The following is a 20,357-nucleotide window of genomic DNA, read 5'->3' as shown; positions in this document are numbered from 1 at the left end:
TACGAAACAGTGAAATGCTTGGTTGAAATTACATCAGGTACCTGTGTCTGTTTTTCAATAGTTTTAATTTTTTTTGCATGTAATATGAAGATAACATATTCAAATCAATATCAATTGTGATATTTTGGCCTAAATACATTACAAATCAATCAATCAATCAATCAATCAATCAATCAATCAATCAATCAATCAATAAATCAATCAATCAACCAATAAACAAACAAACAAATAAATATTTGGTTTTACCATCTATAAATCTACCGGTACTTTCTTCATTACAAAGTTGTCAAAAAGTAGGAAGATTGTTTCATATTTTCACCAGATTATTTTGAAAGTAGAAATGAATGTTTTTCGCGACGAAGTAGTTCAGTTTTTCCCCTTCTTCTTCTATTACCTCCTCCTCCTCCTCCTTCTTCTTCTTCTTCTTCTTCTTCTTCTTCTTCTTCTTCTTCTTCTTCTTCTTCTTGGAGAAAGAGGGGCAAATGGGGGCAAGCAAACTAAAATGGGGAAAACTTTGACAAAAATAGTCAAAAATGGGCTTAAAAGTACAAAAAAAGCTAAAATGGTGAGACTTCTCACGGAAGGGGTGAGGCAGCTTCCCCCTTTGCCCCCTTGGCTACCCACTGCCCGCAGTACTACCTGCCTACAGAAAACTTGTGGAGCACAACTTAATCTGAAATTTAGGGATTTATCAAGCTCAATATAGGGACATAATTGTTATGTATATGACAGTAGACTGGCAACCCATCAATCCCGCGATCGGCGAAAAGAAAACAAACGTGAAATGACACCAGTTTTGGGTTCATGTTTTAGTTGATTAATAAAATAAAAGATTTCCTGACGTAATTTTGAAAGAGACGAAAGATTATCTCAAGTTTATCTAACAGTATGTCTAACAGGGTGAGTCCAGAATCCCGCATGAGATGGTATAGTACATAAGTTGCGACCAGCTTTCACATGTTTAGGGTGACGAATTTTGCACCTTTCAGATGTTTAGGGGTGACGAATTTGGTACCCCGGTGTGAATATTTAGAGAATAAACGATAGGAATTTTTATTTTGACCATCCTCTACCGTGCGATAGACGACAGGCAGGTCCAATATTTTGAGTAGTGGATGCCGCACAATCAAACTTGCACCATTGGCACTGTACAAATAATTAAGAGAACACACCAGGTACCACCACCATGTAGGTATACTAGGTGAATTCAAATTTGACATCAAATTGCATCGTTTTATATATCAAATTAAAGCCCTTGAGTAAACTAAGCCAAAACTGAAAACCTTTTTTTCATAGCACTTTCCGTAGCAAAGTTACATCTTGTCAAAGATTGACTTTCATCAAAAAGATTCAGCTAGCAAAATTCCCTAAAACGGCATTTCGGGGTGTTTCTAGATCTTAGTCTCATGGCGATAGCAGCTTTTTTAATGGAACTGCTATCAAAATCCTCTAAAATTCCATAAGCGACTTGATTATCACCATAAAAATCATATATTTGGGTCAAGTGAAGTATAGAAAACATATTTATGTAGGTTTCCTTCACCCACCTATTCTCGAAAAAAATTCAAATTTCTATGTAAATATGCATTGTGTTGGGGCCCCGGTCTCGGCGAATTCGCTGACTAGTAAATGTGTTAACTAAGGTTTGCCTAGGTTACCTACACCATGTAGTTCGCAAGGCAAACTTAAAAAAACCGGGCAAAACAGACGTGTCATTTATCGGTATGACATTTTCGTTATTGGTGCTGCCCTATTTTAAGTTTGCACAGAAGAGGCATCCCAGTTTGAGTGCATCGATTGTCAGTAAATTACACATATACTCACTCTAAATTGTTCATCAAACTAATCCTGTGTTCCTTATGAAAAGAACCATATGCTGCATTGCATGTACAATCACCAAAAAAGATGAAAACGCATCTAAAAAATTCGCACGTGCAAGCTTACGGCCCTAAAATCAAAGTCATAAAAACAGCGTAAACAGAGTGACGCCATCGCTTTGCCAGTCAGAGCCAATGACGTGGCGCTGACATGTACCACGTGACACCTGATCATGTGATATTTCATATTTACGGGAATAAAAGTTTAACTTGCATTGGAATTGTGTGCTCTGGAAACTTATTTTTTTCTGGATTCATAATGGACGTATTAATTACAATTTCAAACATGAATGTTTAGGTAAGAAGTACAACAACCCGTGTACCGTAATTAATATTATGACAAACATGCAGATATTTAAGCTTCTGGAGCCTTGTACTGTTTATTAATTGCTCCATTGAAATTACGTTGCACTCGCTTTCTGCATACAGATCAACCCATACCGTACTAGCAGAGCTAAGTACGGTATGGGTTCCTCGTACTACACCACCATGATGATCAATTGCACAGTTGGGAAACCACCAACCAACAGTACACACACAGCTGCTCACATTACAACCCCATGCACTGAACTGACCAATCAGGTGCATGGATTTTCAAGAAAATTTGTTCTGGACTATGAAAAATGCTCATGAATATTATGTAGGTATGCTAGATGAATTCAAATTTCCCATCAAACTGCATCATTTTATATATCAAATTAAAGCCCTTGAGTAAACAAAGCCAAAACTGAAAACCTTTTTTTCATAGCACTTTCCGTGGCAAAGTTACATCTTGTCAAAGACTGACTTTCATCAAAAAGATTCAGCTAGCAAAATTCCCCAAAACGGCATTTCGGGGTGTTTCTAGATCTTAGTCTCATGGCGATAGCAGCTTTTTTTAATGGAACTGCTATCAAAATCCTAGTTCCAGTAACTGTAACTCGTCGTACCTAGAGTTACATGTACAGTTCACTCTATTATTATCTTTTCCACAAATAAGAAACATCACAATATGTGGGCTCATTTTGGGCTCTAAGGATGCAGCTGAGGAACTCTCTCAAGGACAGTTTGGGCATGCACTGACGATTTTAATCCCATTGTACCAGGGTTTGGGCGTGCTTGGATGATTTTAATCCCACTGTACTAGTCTATACTCCCAAAGTTGAGGTAATTGATCAACATTGATCTCATCTTTTGGGTGGGTTCAAAATTCCCAGGGTTGGCAAAACCTGCAATCTTCATGGGAGTAATTTACTTAGTGCAAAAGTGGTCAAAATATTGCTCTGCAAAATGTCTTGATTTTCATGATTTGGATTTATCATATTGAGCAGCATTCTACTTGTGATGTTTCTACACTGTGTAGAGAGGGTCTACAGCATCTCTGAGGTAAAACTGACAAATACAAGGTATATTTCTTGATGCTTGAAGTTTGGATTTCTTAAACGTACAGTGCATCCGTATGTACCGCTGCAAGACTTCAGGTCAGTAGATGTCATTATGTTAAATGATAAAGACTGAAGTCTTGCTGGCAGGACTATCAAAATCCCTCTATAATTCCATGTGCGACTTGCATGATTATCACCATAAAAAATCATATATTTGGGTCAAGTGAAGTATAGAAAACATATTTATGTAGGTTTCCTTCACCGACCTATTCTCGAAAAAAATTCAAATTTCTATGTAAATATGCATTGTGTTTGGGCCCCGGTCTCGGCGAATTTCGCTGACTAGCAAATGTGTTAACTAAGGTTTGCCTGGGATACCTATATTATGTTTGTCCATCAACATTTGACTCTCTCCACTTGTACTTCCTACACAAGTAGCTTGAGGTCGTGTGTCATATGGTGGGGCACATTTGCGTTACAAGCACTAATTTTGATCATTTGTCTTCCTTTTCACTTAAAATTGATTTATATCTAAAACTATACATCTCACACTAGCCAAACTATACATTTTTGGAAAGCTTAAGTTTCAAGGAATCCAACTATGCAAAATTGAAGTTGGTATACAGGGTGTGTAAGGAAATATATAGGGTGATATCATGAAAATTTTTAATTTTGCTAGAAAATTCATAATTTATTGCATTTGCTACTGATATGGAATACCTCAAATGAAATCTTAATTTTGTGACAGGCCACACTATGAGCTTTAATAAAATGTATACTTTTGCTATTTATGATTGACCAAAGTAGTGATACAGGGTGCGAAAATATACGTAACTTCATGCACCAAATGTTGATTACATTTTCGAAAATATTTTCTTTAGAGTGTATCCTACATTTATTTTAACTGCATATTTGGATTCCTGGGGTAAAAAGCATTCCAAAAATGTATACTTTTCCTATCTTAGGGTGTATAGTTCTCAAGATACAACAATTGAAAGCCAAAACGCATGTTGTGACTGAAAATTTTGGCATTTGTGTGTAAGTGAATAGGAAAAAATTGCGGTTCTTGTGACTTGCGGTTCTCAGTGAATACTTGTAAACACAATTAGATAAAATTAATACCTGAATATGAATAATGAATGAACAAGCTATCATTTGAGACTGTATGATTTGCATGTATGTACATACATGTATATCACACAATTTGACAGTGATATAATTTAAAATTCAAATAGATGTCATGTCTTCAAAGCATTTGCCATTGAGATTGTACATACTCCTCTACCACTTATCCTCTACCACTTATCCACCAGGTTTATCATCCTTAACATTTTAATTTTTTTCACTAATTAAACAAATTTGAATTCCAAATTGTGAAACATATTTGAAAATTAGAATAATCAAGCTGTATAATGAGCCCAAACTTGATGCAATTGGACCAAGAATAGCTTTATGACAACAAGTTAAATCAGAGAGAGGAGAGAAAAATGTAACGCCACCAGGTATTTTGGGGTTCCACCATAAGACACATGACCTTGAATAAACCTTAAACTTCCGTAGAAAAACTTTGAAAATCTCTGAAAAACTTGTAATTTTTTACAAAAAGGCCTTGAAATTTGAGTAATGTTGGTTCCACTTACATCAGTTACATGTATTTCAATGGGATGTAATTTGAGCTGGTGATGTCATTGGGATATAATGAGCTGTGGTTGATTCATTTGCATAAGTTGAATTTGTACAGAAGTTTGCTTGTGTGCCGGTGCAGCCTGTATCCACTACTACTACGTCTACGTCTATGAAAATGATAAAAATTATATAAATAAGGCCAAGTAAAATAAAAAACATGTTTCACGTCCGGGTTTTTGAAAAAAAGGAGGAAGAGGGGGCTTTTTATTTTTTATTTTTATCGCAAAATCAGTGTAATAATTAGAGCTGTTTTAGCATACAATAATGCCTGGAAAAAGGTAGACTGGCCCCCAGTCTCGGTTCGGTTCCATCTCTGGATAATGTAACAATAAATAATTACGTAATGCCCTATGAAAAAAAATGCCAACTCCCCCCCCCCCCTTATTTTCTTCAATGCCAAAAACCCATTCCTCTTCATCCACAAATCGACGCCACTAATTACACCCACCACAGTCAACCATGCAGCAATATAGAAATATACTCAGTATTATAAGTGAACGCGAAAGTCCATTGAGCGCTGATTCCGAGACTGGTCCAATCTGTTAGAGATTTCACTTCCAAATATTCGTTCAACGAAGCACGGTGATTCCGATGTCAATTACGAAAGCCCCGCCCCAGTTTCAATTCAAATATGGTAGCACAAAGCTATGCCGCGGATGTGACGCTTAAGATCGGATGGGACACTTGTCAACAACTGAGAGGTATTGAGCTCAAGTGGCACGCGTCTGATAGACCCATGGTACGCGCAATAATAAAAGGCAACCACTCGACTCGGACTTAGGCCTATTGTCCATATTGCATACATTATCGCGTGCGGTTTGCAAATGTTTGCACATTATTTAGCTAGGGAAGCCTTTTCAAATATCCCCGCTGCTGCCAAGCTGCGTTGATTGGTCGGATACAATATCGTTGTTTAGTCGCTTACACAAACGTTAATGTAGTGAAAACATGGACGTGGTATATGGTCATTTTCACGGTAAAGGGTGTAACTTTTGATTTTTAGGGTCAAAATTTCAAACCACTTAAATATGTTTCTGTTTACTGAAATCATGCATAGAAGCAACTTAATTTCAAGTAAAATAATGTTTCAAGGCTTAAACCTTTTGATTTCTAATAAAAATTTGACATTTGCATAACATTTTGGTTAAAATCTAAGAAAAATGTATTTTACATAACCTCAGAAAATTTTGACATGAAAGCTGGAATACATGTGAAATTCCATTCCAAAGTAAGTCAACAGATATAAGTTAAATTTTATACCATGTTTTGCTATGTTGTAATTGCAGTTTTGAAAATTTTAACATCAAGTGTCATTTACAATGGAAATTTCCAAACCTTAAACATATTTCTTAAGTTTTAATTGGGTTCCTAAAATAATTTGAATGTCTAACTTCATGTACAAATACTACTTGATGAAAGGAACCTCCCAGCCAAGTTTCACAGAAATTGGAGTTATTTTTTAGAATTGGCAATTCAAGCGATTTGTGTTTCGGAGGCTTCAGTTAACAACACAGGTGATCATAAAAGTAAAATATTTAGCTAACTACTACAAGTTGACATAAAAAATAGGTAAAAAATATCACAATTACCAATTTTCATGCTTTGCTTCTAAGTATTGAATTTCAGTTGTGACAAAATTAAATTATCACAGCAAGTCATTTTTTTGTTTCGGAGGCTTCATGTTAACAATTGTTAAACATTGCAGAAGTAGTTTTTTTGAAAACAACAGTGTTGGGATCATCTAAGCTGTTATTTTCTTGTGTGTATTGAATCAATGATTCTATGCGGCAGATATTGTAGATTTATCACACATTAATTTTTTCACCCATTTGTTAAGTATGGTGTTTTTTGCATGTGAAGCCTCCGAAACAGGCTTTTTAAGGTATCAGTATATTTTTCAAACATTAACCATAATGTCAATTTTTTTTTTTAATTTATGACATTCTGCACATATCAAGTAATAATTACAATGCAGATATCAGTATGAAACACACCAATTTAGATATGCATAGATGATAATTAAGTTTACTGTTGTTTCGGAGGCTTCATTTGTTTCGGAGGCTTCAATTGTTAACGGAAAGTTTGTATTGGGTCCCATTTTCAAACGGTGATATATATCTCCACGATTTAAAAACATGTGACTTGAGGATCTAGTTTGCTACATTTTAATAAATAGATTGGATGAGCTCTTTTATTTATATTTGCACAAGCTTGCTGAACAGTTTGTTTCGGAGGCTTCAAAAAAGTTAACGGAAAAACAGCTATTTGAAGTCAAGATTTTATAAAAATTTTAAAAGCTTGCAAATCGGCTAATTTTTGTTACCCATTTCAAGTTAAGATAACAACTGTTATGAATCAAGAAGAAGTGAAGAAATAACCAAGAATTATGAACCAAAGCTACACCCACAAAGTTTGTTAACAATTGTTAACGGAAAATGAAGCCTCGAAACGATAAATATCAAGTCCGGTTCTCAAAAATACAGGGCCGTTCACAATTAAATCTAATGTGGCAGTGTTTACTGAACATATGACTGTACTTTCAGGATAAGAAAAATTATCCATGAACTAACTGAAGAAAACACAGGGTTTTACAAAAATGTTACTGTTTTTTATAGTTTTTCAAAATGGCAATATTAAGTACATTTAAGCCTGCTAAAACTGAACGCAGTAACTCCCAAAGCTGATTATGCTACCCAAGGTAGCTGCTAACTAGATGACTTATGTGGCCAAAAATTATGGAATTCTGTGGCTTTATTAGAACACTACGGATTAAAATGTTAAAAATCCAAAGTTACACCCTTTACCGTGAAAATGACCATATAGAAAGATTGCGTGACTCCAAATCCGTAAAAGTGAACTTCCAGCAGTTTGTGGGAGCTGGAAGTCAAATTGCCTACAGACTGGGAGGGTCCGTGTATTGGGTTGATTTTTAATGCTATGTAATCTACATTACCAGTCGTTCTCCACGGACCCGAGGGAGGGTCTAGGAAAAAGGAGGAGGCCTCTTTTTATTTGTTGTTCTGAGAGATGGGCCCCCTCTACTATTACAAAACCTTATAAAAGTGTTTCTTGTATATTAGCAAGGCTATAGAAAGCATCTCTACTTCTTAGACATATTTTGTGAAAGGTTATAACTGAATTTCAAAAAATAAAAATAAAATTGAAGAAACCTCAAAAAAGGAAGCGGGAGGGGACGTGAAACATGTTTATTTTTTTATTTTGCCTAATAAATTATAATTGGACCTGCCTGTCGCTGTCGTCTATATCAAGTATCATTATCAATACATCGTAGGTAGAGGATAGTTAAAATAAAAATTCCTATCGTTTATTCCAAGGCTCCCGCTAGCCTTCAAAAACTCTGCGTCCGATCGGTCGGGAAATGTGCGTCCCACAAAATTTGTGTGCGTCCGTACATGTATGTTAATGTGTTGAGCAACAGGGTCGGGAATACAATTTTACAAAGCCCCCTATTCGGCGATTGCCGGTATTGCATGAGTGAGTTGTAAGTTGGTGAAAATTGGTGTCAATTTAATGAAAATATTGTTCAAAGTTTACAATTTCGTCAGTTGTGTACTATTGTCGATGGCATTGTGATTTACAGTTTTATTTAATTGATTTTTCATGACTCAGGTAAAACTTCGTTCATTCACTATCATAGTAACTGGTGGGACAGCTGCCTTTGCTGCTTACAATCTCTTATCAGGCAATGAGAAATTCCATCGTCAGTTTGTCATGCCACCAATGCAGATGCTGAGCGCAGAGAAGGCGCATGTGTTGGGCGTCAAGATGGCTGCATGGGGATTAGTACCAAGGAAACGATTTAACGATCCACCCACTTTGGTATGTTGAAATTTAAAGGCAATTCTTGCTATTGCTCAAGACTAAATTTTCCAAAATTCTCTTTTGTTGCATTTTTATTCAAACGTACAGAAAGGTATTGCCATACAGTACCAGGTTCAGCAGACAGTTAAGGTCTTGCGCCGTGAGTTGGGACCCCTTTCAGTAACACATGGAAATTTTGAAAATTACAATGGCTTTCATCTTGCAGCTAAGTAACATCTTACTTAATGAGGCTTGTTTTCCTGAGCATTTTGACACCTTTTTAATGAAAATCGGCCAAGAAATGAGCTGGTGCTGGCCAAAATACCATTTTCAGTTAGGGGGGGGGGTCTAAAAAAATATATATTTTTAATAAAATGATGTTAATTTCTTATTTTAAAGCTTTTTATTTCATTTCATTTCTTTTTATGTATTTGGGGTCTGTTAATCCAGAAATTGTGTTTTCATGACACATGGACCATCCCGTTTCTTTAAAATTAACTTTTAAAAGTGTGAAAATGGCTCCCTAGCCACGGGCTCCCTAGCCACCACCGCAATCCCCAATTCATTAATTATTTAATCCTAATTAAAACTGAAACAATATGAACCAATTTTATTTATTGCTATGGAAAGAGTATAGAGGCCGTCAGCGTGACGTCATATGCCGCCATCTTGTGGGTACACGCTGTGTTGGTCGTTCGATCTCCATGCGTGAACAGCAAAATCACCGCGTTAATCGCGCGATAACAGCTGCGTGGCAAGCTATAAGCCCTGCAGTAGTGTCCGGCCTTGAACACACACATCATTTGTACCCACAAGATGGCGAAAGGCTGACGGCCTCTATAGATTACTCTTTAAAATGACACCAAATTTATTATTGTATCATGACAAGTATTATGGAAAATATGACATCATAAACATCACTTAAGGTGGAAAAGTGTTACTCCACCGCCATATTAGGTATCCCAACTCATGGCGCATGACCTTAAGGGGTGGGGTATGAGCGTTTGGACAGTATTTATTTTGGGACATTAGAGCACATCAGACATATCAAATTGCATTCTGAATACGAAGAATGTCATTCTGATATCAAATAATTTTGATTTTTGAAATTACGCAATTTAAGAGAGTACTACACCCCTGCCCAATTTTAATGCCTATTTTTGCATTTTTCTCAAAATTATAAGCGCATTTGTGACAAGTAAGATATGTATATTATAGGGGCAAGGACTACAACTACTGCACTGGAGATTTTATTTCAGCACAGACAACAGTTGTGGAGTTACAGTCAAAAATGAGGGAAAACCAATATTTGATCAATAAATCAATAACTACTTGCCTTGAGTTGCTGAATTTTCAGTGCAGCAGTCGTAGTCTTTGCCCCAATAATATACATATCTTACTTGTCACCAATGTGCTATAATTTTTGAGAAAAATGCAAAAATGTACACAAAATTGGGCAGGGGTGTAGTACCCCCTTAATACACATTTTATGGCAAATCATTAAAAATTGATATTTTTGATATTTAACAGTACTTGAAGTAAACTTTATAAATCTGAATATTTATACTTAAAGTGTATGTAGGTGGGATGAAAAGCCGACGATCAATTTAAAATTTTGACCTTTCGTATTGAAGATATGGATTTTTTTCCCAAAACTCAAAAAAAAATTAGGTCTTTTTTTTTTAAAAAAAATCCATATCTTCAATATAAAAGGTCAAAATTTTCAATTGACCGTCGGCTTTTCCTCCCTGCAACATACACTTTAAGAATATATCAATAGATTTATATAATTTACTTTGAGGACTCTTATATATCAAAAATTTGAAAAATATTGTGATTTTCAAAAAATGAAAATTATTTGATATCAGAAAGACATGCTTCGTATTCAGAATGCAATTCGATAGGTCTGAGGTGCTCTCATGTCCCACAAACAATACTGTCGAAACGCAATAAACGCTCATTTTAGATCCCTTAAGCTACGCAAATTGCTATTACCCTATAGGGCCAGAGCCAAAATTCCTGTTTGTGGCAGGACGGAATTTTGATAGACCTTTTAAATTGTAGCTCTGTGACTGTTTATTTTATGGATTCTTCATGTTCTTAATATAAACAAGTAAGTTACAGACTTCATTCACACGCAAGAAAAATAGTCCAAAGAATCAACATGTTGCCACGGTAACACAAATTCGTCGATGTGGCGGGACGGAATGATAAACTTCATGTATTTGTGAACACAGTACATTTGTTTAATTTTTATCAAAAGTACTGGGATAAAACATTTGTTTCTAACATTAGTATTTTAATATTTTAGTTAAAACTTCAACTTACCTTCTTTTGTTATGGAAGGAATTATAAAATTCACCCCCTCTTTATAGTACGCTCATTAATTTTTGTCTCGCCTGATAAGGCAGGAGACTATATAATCACTTTTCCGTGCGTATGTGGGGGTGTGTGTGTGTGTGTGTGTGTATGTGACAAATTTGGTTAAAGTTTTGGTTAAAGTTTGCTTTCCGCCTATTTTCTCGGAGACTATGAGTCGCACGTTCCTCAAACTTGGTGGGTAGGTGCATCTTGACCCGAGACAGAACCGGTTTGTATTGGTTAGTGGGTCAAGGTCACTGAGGTCATCTAGGGGTCATCTGAGGTCAAATTAGTAAAAACTGTCGTATGGCCATGAAACTTGGTGGGTCCAGTCAACATTTCAAGCCAAATTTTGGAAGGTCATTTCAAGGTCACCAGGGGTCATCTGAGGTCAAATTAGTAAAAACTGTTGGATGGGCATGAAACGTGGTGGGTACAGACAACATTTAAAGCCAAATTTTTGTAAGGTCAGTTCAAGGTCTCCAGGGGTCATCTGAGGTCAAATTAGTATAAACTGTCGGTTGGGCATGAAACTTGGTGAGTACAGTCAACATTTAAAGCCAAATTTTTGCAAGGTCATTTCGAGGTCACCAGGGGTCATTTGAGGTCAAATTAGTAAAAACAGTCATATGGGCAGGAAACTTGGTGGGTACAGTCACCATTTTAAGCCAAATTTTTGGAAGGTCATTTCGAGGTCACCAGGGGTCATCTGAGGTCAAATGAGTAACAACTGTCGGGTGGGCATGAAACTTGGTGGGTACCGTCAACATTTGAAGCCAAATTCTTGGAAGGTCATTTCGGGGTCACCAGGGGTCATCTCAGGTCAAATTAGTACAAACTGCCAAATGGGCATGAAACTTGGTGCCTGCAGTCAACATTTAAAGCCAAATTTTCGGAAGGTCATTTCGAGGCCACCAGGGGTCATCTGAGGTCAAATTAGTAAAAACTGTCGGATAGGCATGAAACTTGGTGGGTACAGTCAACATTTAGAGCCAAATTTTTGGAAGGTCATTTCAGGGTCACCAGGGGTCATCAGAGGTCAAATTAGTAAAAACTGTTGCATGAGCATGACTCTTGGTGGGTACAGTCACCATCAGCCAGATAATCGTGCCCAGCCGATAATCGCCAAATTCATTTACCTCTACCAAAAGTAATTGCAAATGCAGGCGGTCGCAAAAGCAGGCGAGACTCGTGGTTCGAGAACCGCCTTGTTAAAAATTATGTCATTGTGGCGGGACGGAATGTGGCTGGACAGAATTTTGTCCACCATGTCAAAATCAAGAAAAAAAGCAATTGATTCACTTTAAAAACTGACAAAATTGTCTTTTATTTCACTTCCAATGAAAAATTATTGCAAAATATAAACTGAGAAAGAAAATTTTCATCCCTTCCTGAACTTAAAAAAATCATCTCAAAATGTGGCAGGGTCATGTTTTACACCACAGACCCTGAAAATAGCCTTATTGCTGGCATCCTACCACAAAAGGTCTGAAAAAGAAGAAGTTAAAATGGCTCTGAGTCTAGCAAAGTTGATGAATTCAATTGTTGTGTACTCAGGAATGTTTATTACCATAATAGTTGATATTTTGGAAAGTTTTGACTAAAATTTTTTTTTCGTCCCTTCTTCCGAACTTAAAAAATCACCTCAAAATGTGGCGGGACGGAATTTTACACATATTTTAATTTATTTCTTTATTTTTGCAAAGTCTACTGACATTTTTTTTAGTGCTGAAATTGTCTATACAGAAGACCTTTATAATACCATAAACCAAAAAATCCCATCTTTTTGAAATATGTAGTAACATCAAATTTAGCAATTCCGTCCCGCCACACCAAGAGGACGCTACATGTGTATTTAAATGCTTGCAGTCCGAAATTGACGGGCAATTTTACGTTTTTTTGCCGATTCATAATCTTTGGTTAGTAGTCTATTAAACCAGAGGAGAAATTCACTCTTGTGACAATTTCTAAATTTTAGGTTGAGTGATGACCATTTTTGGCTCTGGCCCTATATTCATGTATCCTGGAACAATCAATTTTTATTCAATGAGCTATCCCACTTAAAATCCATGCACCCCTATATATGAAAGACTTGACCTTAACCTTCCACACATGGGGTGTAAATTTCAAATGGGGTTACCTGATTGGGTGACTCCATTTGAAATCTACACTCTCTGTATGGAAGGTTAAGGTCATGTCTTCCATAGGAGGGGGTATGGATTTCAACTGGAATAGACTGGTGTAGAAATACCTGGTTATTTTAATTCTCAGGAACAGCTGCCTGTCAAAACTTGTTTATCTCAAACAGAAAAGCAAGAAAAGAAAATTATTTCAAACTTGAGTGCATATAGAATATCAGTTAAAACAGTATAACCCATACTTTAGGCCACAAGCTTATAAATCACACCTTGTAAAAGTAGTTTGACTTCAAGGAATGGGCCTCATATAATTTTGGTTAGCTTTGTTTGATTTGCACCCCTCAGCATACCAAAGTATGGAACCGTGATTTCTCCAACCCTATAGGACTTGCTGCAGGATTCGATAAGCATGCAGAAGCAATGGATGGGATGCTGAGGATGGGATTTGGTTTTGTGGAGGTCGGTAGCATCACCCCAGAGCCACAGGATGGGAACCCCAAACCAAGAGTGTTCAGGTTGAAAGAAGATAAGGCCATCATTAATAGGTAAGGGTAAAGTGACTGTAATGGAGGGTGTTTGATCAACCAACCTCATCCCCACTTCTTGGTATCAGTGGAATGTCCACATATTCCTCTTTGACATTTATAGGTTAATGAATGCGTATTACTTGTTGTGAGAGAAATTAGACAAAAAGAATGCACGCGCGCTAATGTTGATGCGTCTAATGCATGAGCCCCGAAGGGGGGAGTGCATTACACGCATCAACATCAGCGCAAGTGCATTATTTTGTTTAATTTCTCGAGCAACAAGTAATACGCGTTCATTAACCTATTTCATACACGAGAAGAAAAAAGACATGATTTTTGCTGTTTTTATAACAAAATTATCACTAAAAATATTGGAAAATTGAACCAAATATAAATGCATCAACCCACCCAAAAAATGAATCAAGCCTACGCGACGCGAATGCGTACGGAAGCACTGCGCGTAGTACGCGGAGTGCACATTGTACACAATCAATGCATGGTTTGGATTTTTTTAACATTTGCTCTGATTGGTTCTCGCTATCTAAGAGTGTACGGTATATGAATGTGAAATAATAGGGTTCAGTTTTGTTTGCATTTTAAAGAGGGGTGTAAGTTTTCTGTTTAATGTATTTCTGTCAGAGTTTTTTTTTTCGGATTCTTTTTTTTATTAAAAAATGCAAGGCTTCAAGCTGTAATTAATTTCCAACACAAGAGGGGGGGGGCAGATTTCAAATGGACTTGCCTATTCATGTAATCCCATTTGAAGTCACACTCCTTGTGTGGAACATTAAGGTCATATCTTCCATAGGGGGTGTATGGATTTCAACTGGAACAGCTGCTTCTTCTATTATGCCTTCAAATGCACATTTTTGGTTATCATATCAAAAAGCAGTTCAAATCATAAGCTCTTATGCACTTTACATTTTACCTTTAATTATATGATACATCACTTTGTGATGACCCTAACAATATTTGATAAAATATTAATTTTGATCTCTCTTCAGATATGGGTTTAACAGTGAAGGGCATGAGTGTGCTTACCAAAGATTAAAACAAAGGGCAGATAAGCTCAAATCAAAGGAACAGAAGGAGTCTTCCAGCAATGGTAAGTACTTAAAGCACTCAAGCAAAGATATTGGTTGCTGGGATTGCTGTCCATTATAGGGCTGGATAGCTCAGATGGTAGGGCACTGGTCTTACAAACCAGAGGTCTCAGGTTCGAATCCCACTTCAGCTAAATTTTCTTTGCTCCACTTTTTGAAGTATCTATAGTGTTGTTAATATGGACCAGCGGTGGCACCTTGGGGAATATCTCCCTTCCCAATATTGGGTATTGCTCCCCTTGCCCCAGTCAAAATAAACAAGCAGGAGAATGTCCACATGTTAGACAAATTTTCAGATTCTTCCCCACCCCCTAAAAGTTTCTCTAACCCCTCGAAAAACAAAATCCTAGTGCTGTAGTACTGCCACTGATATGGACTGGGATCTCTAGATATTTTGCAATTGGTATCAGTGAAAAACCTCAAATCAACAGCAACATTGAATGTGTAGTGAGGAATCAGGGCAAGACACCAGCAAGGAAAAGAGATGGATGCTTTGACCTTTGCATTGCTCTGACATGACCTTTAACCTAAAGCCATGATTTCTCTGTGATACGGAAAAATTCACAGAATTTGGGGTTTGCTCACGGAAATTTGAAAATACCACAAAATAGTGAAAAACTGTGTAAAATATTTAACTTTTGTGTTGATTTGCAAAATAAAACAAAGAAAAATGATTATTTAGCAGTAATCAACCATTAAACAATCCATTCTAGCATTAATTCTAGGCCTACGATGCAAGAATCTGGCCATACTACAGTTTAAAAGGTAAGCCAAAATACGCCTTTAAAGCATGTTTGTTTTAACTTTTCAGCACTTTATAGTGGAAAACGGAAAATCATGGAAATCGTCCAATTTGTAATTGAACACGGATTTTAAATTTTGTAACATGGAGAAATCATGGCTTTACTTTAACCTACTAGTACTTTCTACTTGTGGATTGTAATTTTTAGCCAAAGTTCATTTGGCTTCCTCAAGACAATGCGTGCTCCAATGTGTGTAGTATTAAATAGTGTGTGTTGACTCAAAGAACTGGCACATTTACACATGTGATAAAAGGCGGTACATATGTAGACGCATGGAATAAGGCATCAATGTACTGATGTCACTCTCTCAAGGAAGTCAACTGGACTGTATTAATGTAGTGACATTGCTGTCAATATGTTATTAAAATGCAAGTATATTATGCACAATTTCTATACAGGTATTGTAGGAATCAACCTGGGTAAAAACAAGACGTCACCAGACCCAATGGGTGATTATGTGAAAGGCGTCCATTGTCTAGGCTGTCTAGGTGATTATTTGGTCATCAATGTTTCTAGTCCAAACACACCTGGATTGAGGGAGATGCAAGGCAGAGAACAGCTAGCACAACTAATTGATAAGGTAAATCAAAATATTGGCTGGATAAGTATTGGCCAGATAAGTGAAAAATCTGGATATTTCAATTTTGTGTAATTATTAGACTTAGAAATGGTTTATTCAGCTGAAAAGAAATAAAAGGTTTGGTGGTCTGGTTATGTTAATATGTGATGCGATCAAGCAAAATGAATCTGATGTCGATCAAAATCAAAATTCAGTTTTCAATCTCACTACATGAGCTATTCTCTGAGCTTTATTTTGCTGAAAACTCCCATCATAATTAGACTTATGGTTCCAGAGTTATGGTCATTTTAGTGTTGCTCAGAACAATAAAATACAAAGGAAGTTGAATACTATTATTGGTTATATCTCAAAATCAATATCCCATCATCTGACTCATTTTGCTTGATTGCATCACATAGGGTCAAGGTTCAATATTCCATATCGCTGCCAGGTCACATCCTGTACATTCAGCTTGGAAAAGGTCATCAAACTTGCACAGGGTCAAATTTCAAATTGCTCAAATTGTGCTAAACACATATCAATGTATTTCTCTTATTCAGAAAAAAGGATTCAGAAAATGTATAGTTTATAGACTAGAGGAATACATTGGTATGTTTTTTTTTAATCTACAGGATGTGACCCGGTAACAATATGGAATCTTGGCCCTATACTAACATAACCAGATCATCAAACCTCTTGCACCTTTTCAGCTGAATATTCTCTCTGGGCTGCCAGCTGAATATTCTCTCTGGACTCCCAGTCTATATGTATATGGGCTAGCAACCTGAAAAGATTACATTTGAAAATGATGCACTGCGATACACTGCAAAGAGTTATCCTTCCAATATTTTGGAGCATAAGCTGTCATAAGAAACAGGTTTCCCTTTTTAGGTTCTTTGTCGTGATTAACTGAGAGATTCATATACAAGAGGTCTGGATATGGGAGGTTGGAATGTACACAATACACCTATGCCACCAGATTTAAAAGAAAGAATCTAATCATTAAGAACACAAATCACTTCCTTTTGTTTATTCTGCAGGTTATAGAGGCCAGGGACTCATTACCATGTACACCTAAGCCACCATTAGTAGTTAAAATAGCTCCAGATCTAACAGAGAAAGATAAAGAAGATATAGCAGCAGTTGTACTAAGAAAACAGGTAAGGAAACAAACCAAAAGTTCAATGATGTCCTATAAGTGAAAGTCCTTTAGTTAGGGAGAGGGGGTCACTATGGATAGTGTATCTCCAGATTATTTTGCCAAGCTCCTGATAAACTTGGATTTTTAATGTGTGCTTGTAATTTGTTGTGCTGATGATATACACTGTAGCTAGACACAACATGTATAAGCTCTCAAAACATAAAGGCGCTAATGCTAATTATTGTTCAATTTCGGGCTTTTGCTGATAAATGCCAGAGGGACAGTATTTAGGTCCCATCCATGACAATACAATATGACAGTAATCAAAGCATTTAATAGCCACTGCTGTTATGAGGCAGTCTCTTTAACTGTAATCTCTTGAATTGTAACTACTTTTATTTGTATTCCACAACAGCACCTTTACAACTCATGAGATGAAAAATCACAGGTGATAAATCTTATATTTCCTTCATGATTAAGTTAGGTCCCATATAACTTTATTTATTTTTGTATTTCTTTTTGATTGCAGAGTTCTATAGATGGTTTAATTATAAGCAATACAACTGTTTCCAGGCCAGACAGTCTAAATAGCAAACACAAATCAGAGATAGGTGGTTTAAGTGGTCAACCATTACAACAAATGTCAACAGAAACAGTTAGAGATATGTATAGATTAACTCAAGGTAAGTACGAAAAAGGTGTATGGACATCATAAAACGTCCTAACTTTAGAACCAAGTATGCTAGACCTTGCATATAAGGTAATACAGTGGAAACTCTTTGATACGAAATTTGTGGGGCCACAAAAGTTTTGTCTTATCCATCACATATTACATATGGATTCAGTGCCAGGGATCTGAAAATCAAGCTTGTCTTATCAGGTTTTTTGTATTATCAGAGCTTGTTAACGAGTTTCCACTGTAATTAAAGTAATTTTCAAAAATGCCTCCATTGGCCTCCATGGACCAGATCGTGTCACATAATATAGATTATACTCAGAAAGGCTGGTAAATGAACACAGCATGACAAATGTCTGCGTTCCCGCCATTAAACCATGACTATGTGCCAACGGAAGTTATGTGATGCAGAAAACGTGTGGAATAATATGGTCTACAATGGGACATTGTGAAACTATAGTGGTGATGGACTGGTAAACCAGATTAGTGGTCAATACTATTACCTAGCTAACCTAAAAGATGATTAGGTTATACACAAATTTAGCAGTCACATGGCCAATTATTGATTGACACCAGCACAAAACTAGTTTAAGAGGACTGATAAGGGTTTGATCATTACCATATGACTAAGCTACAAAATTTTTATTTTTCAGGTCAACTGCCAATCATAGGTGTAGGCGGAGTGAATTCTGGGCAGAGTGCATATGATAAAATCAAAGCTGGTGCCTCATTGGTTCAGTTATACACCTCATTAGCATATGAAGGGTCACCATTAGTTACAAGAATCAAGAGAGAACTTGATGAAATTTTAAGGTGAGCGTTACATTCAGACATAAAAATTGTCATAAAAGAATTCTAGAAATGTTTTTAAAATAAAAATCCAGAATTGATGTATTTCAGCATATTTTATTGGGGGTGATACCTTTTTAACCTTTGCCCAAGCTTATTCCCGGACAAGTTCCCATAAGTATCCATTGCTGTGAGCAAGGGCTTGGTGCTCTCAGCATTAAAAAAATATATTGACACTTTTCATGCCTGTACAATGTACATTAGAAGATGCACAAAGAGCAGGGGCGTTGGGAGGGGGGATAGTTCTTTTGGTTTTGGTAAGGGGCAGGCAAAGATGAAAATGTTCCCAGTGTGCATAATTTTGGCCCACTATTATCCGTTGGTGGCACATACGTGTACCGCATATTTTTTAGAGAGCCTATAAAATCTTTTTGCTTCAAATAAAAGGCATGCGTCAACGGTGCGAACATTTGGGATTTTGTAATTTTTTCACTAATTTGGCCCATGTTAGAGGTCAATTTTGCTGTGAATTGGGTGAGAGAGAAAGTGCACCAAGCAATTTGGGGGCTCGCTGCTGCATGATGCCAAAGAGCCTATGTGCTGTGTTCATTATTGACATGTTTAAAGGAAAAATCAGTAACAGTTTTTTCATGTTTGGATTTCTACCTTTTTGTCAATAAGTGGACATAAAGTGAAGAAATTAAGTCACATCAAACTGTCACCCTTAGGTAATTAAAGCACTCCAAGGTTTAAGGTTATACAGTGGTCAAAATACAAAACTGAGGCATAACATCTTAGTAATTTGAAATGAAAATTATGTAGAATTCTATGAAAAGTATTCCCTTTAATAAGTTTTCATTTCAATCTTTTTAACAGGGCTGATGGCTATAAGTCTGTGTCAGAAGCTGTTGGTGCTGACCACAGAAGTGATGCAAGCTGATACCAGTGCAGCGGATATAGGGAAAACGAATATTATTTATAGTGTACAAAAAAGTAGATGCAATGAAAAATCATGAAGATTAATATCAGGGCTGTGACAGTCACATGGGGCTATTCCAGATGAAATTCATACACCCCTATCGAAGAGATGGCCTTAACCTCCGAGGGAGTGTGAATTTCAAATTGGATTGCCTGAATGGGTGACTTCATTTGAAATCTACACCCCATGTGTGGGAGATTGAGGTCATGTTTTCCGTATGGGGGTATGTAGATTTTAACTGGAGTAGCTTGTTTTATCTGTATATGTAGCATTACCCCACTCAGCTTTTGCAGTGCTTTTACCAATCATGGTTACAAACCAGTATAGGAAGATTTGTTGAATGAGTTATTGCTGCCTATTTTCAGCTTAAACCTTGATTGTTTAATGTACCCAATTGTTGGCTACACTTGCCTGTCCTGTAAAAATGCCCCAACTTGCTCTCTACGGCAACCCCTTCACCAGGTGATCACCTGTGCCAGGCCGATGTTTCGTCAGGGGTATCTTTCAGCTGACGTAACATGTTAACACACAA

At 36.7% G+C, this 20,357-nt stretch overlaps 1 protein-coding gene across 1 annotated transcript; it reads left to right on the top strand.

The window, feature by feature from the left end:
• The first annotated feature begins 751 nt into the window (after positions 1 to 751).
• On the top strand, positions 752 to 20,121 carry LOC140146588 (dihydroorotate dehydrogenase (quinone), mitochondrial-like). Its single transcript, XM_072168458.1, has 9 exons — positions 752 to 900; positions 8,558 to 8,767; positions 13,594 to 13,793; positions 14,780 to 14,880; positions 16,080 to 16,261; positions 17,281 to 17,400; positions 17,911 to 18,064; positions 18,711 to 18,870; positions 19,723 to 20,121. Exons 1-9 carry the CDS (start codon positions 889 to 891, stop codon positions 19,784 to 19,786), a joined length of 1,203 nt encoding a protein of 400 aa, XP_072024559.1. The 5' UTR covers positions 752 to 888; the 3' UTR covers positions 19,787 to 20,121.
• The last annotated feature ends 236 nt before the right edge of the window (positions 20,122 to 20,357 follow it).

Source organism: Amphiura filiformis, chromosome 2 (genome assembly GCF_039555335.1).
Source record: "Amphiura filiformis chromosome 2, Afil_fr2py, whole genome shotgun sequence".
Taxonomy (NCBI): domain Eukaryota; kingdom Metazoa; phylum Echinodermata; class Ophiuroidea; order Amphilepidida; family Amphiuridae; genus Amphiura; species Amphiura filiformis.
This window is presented reverse-complemented; position numbering and strand designations above follow the sequence as displayed.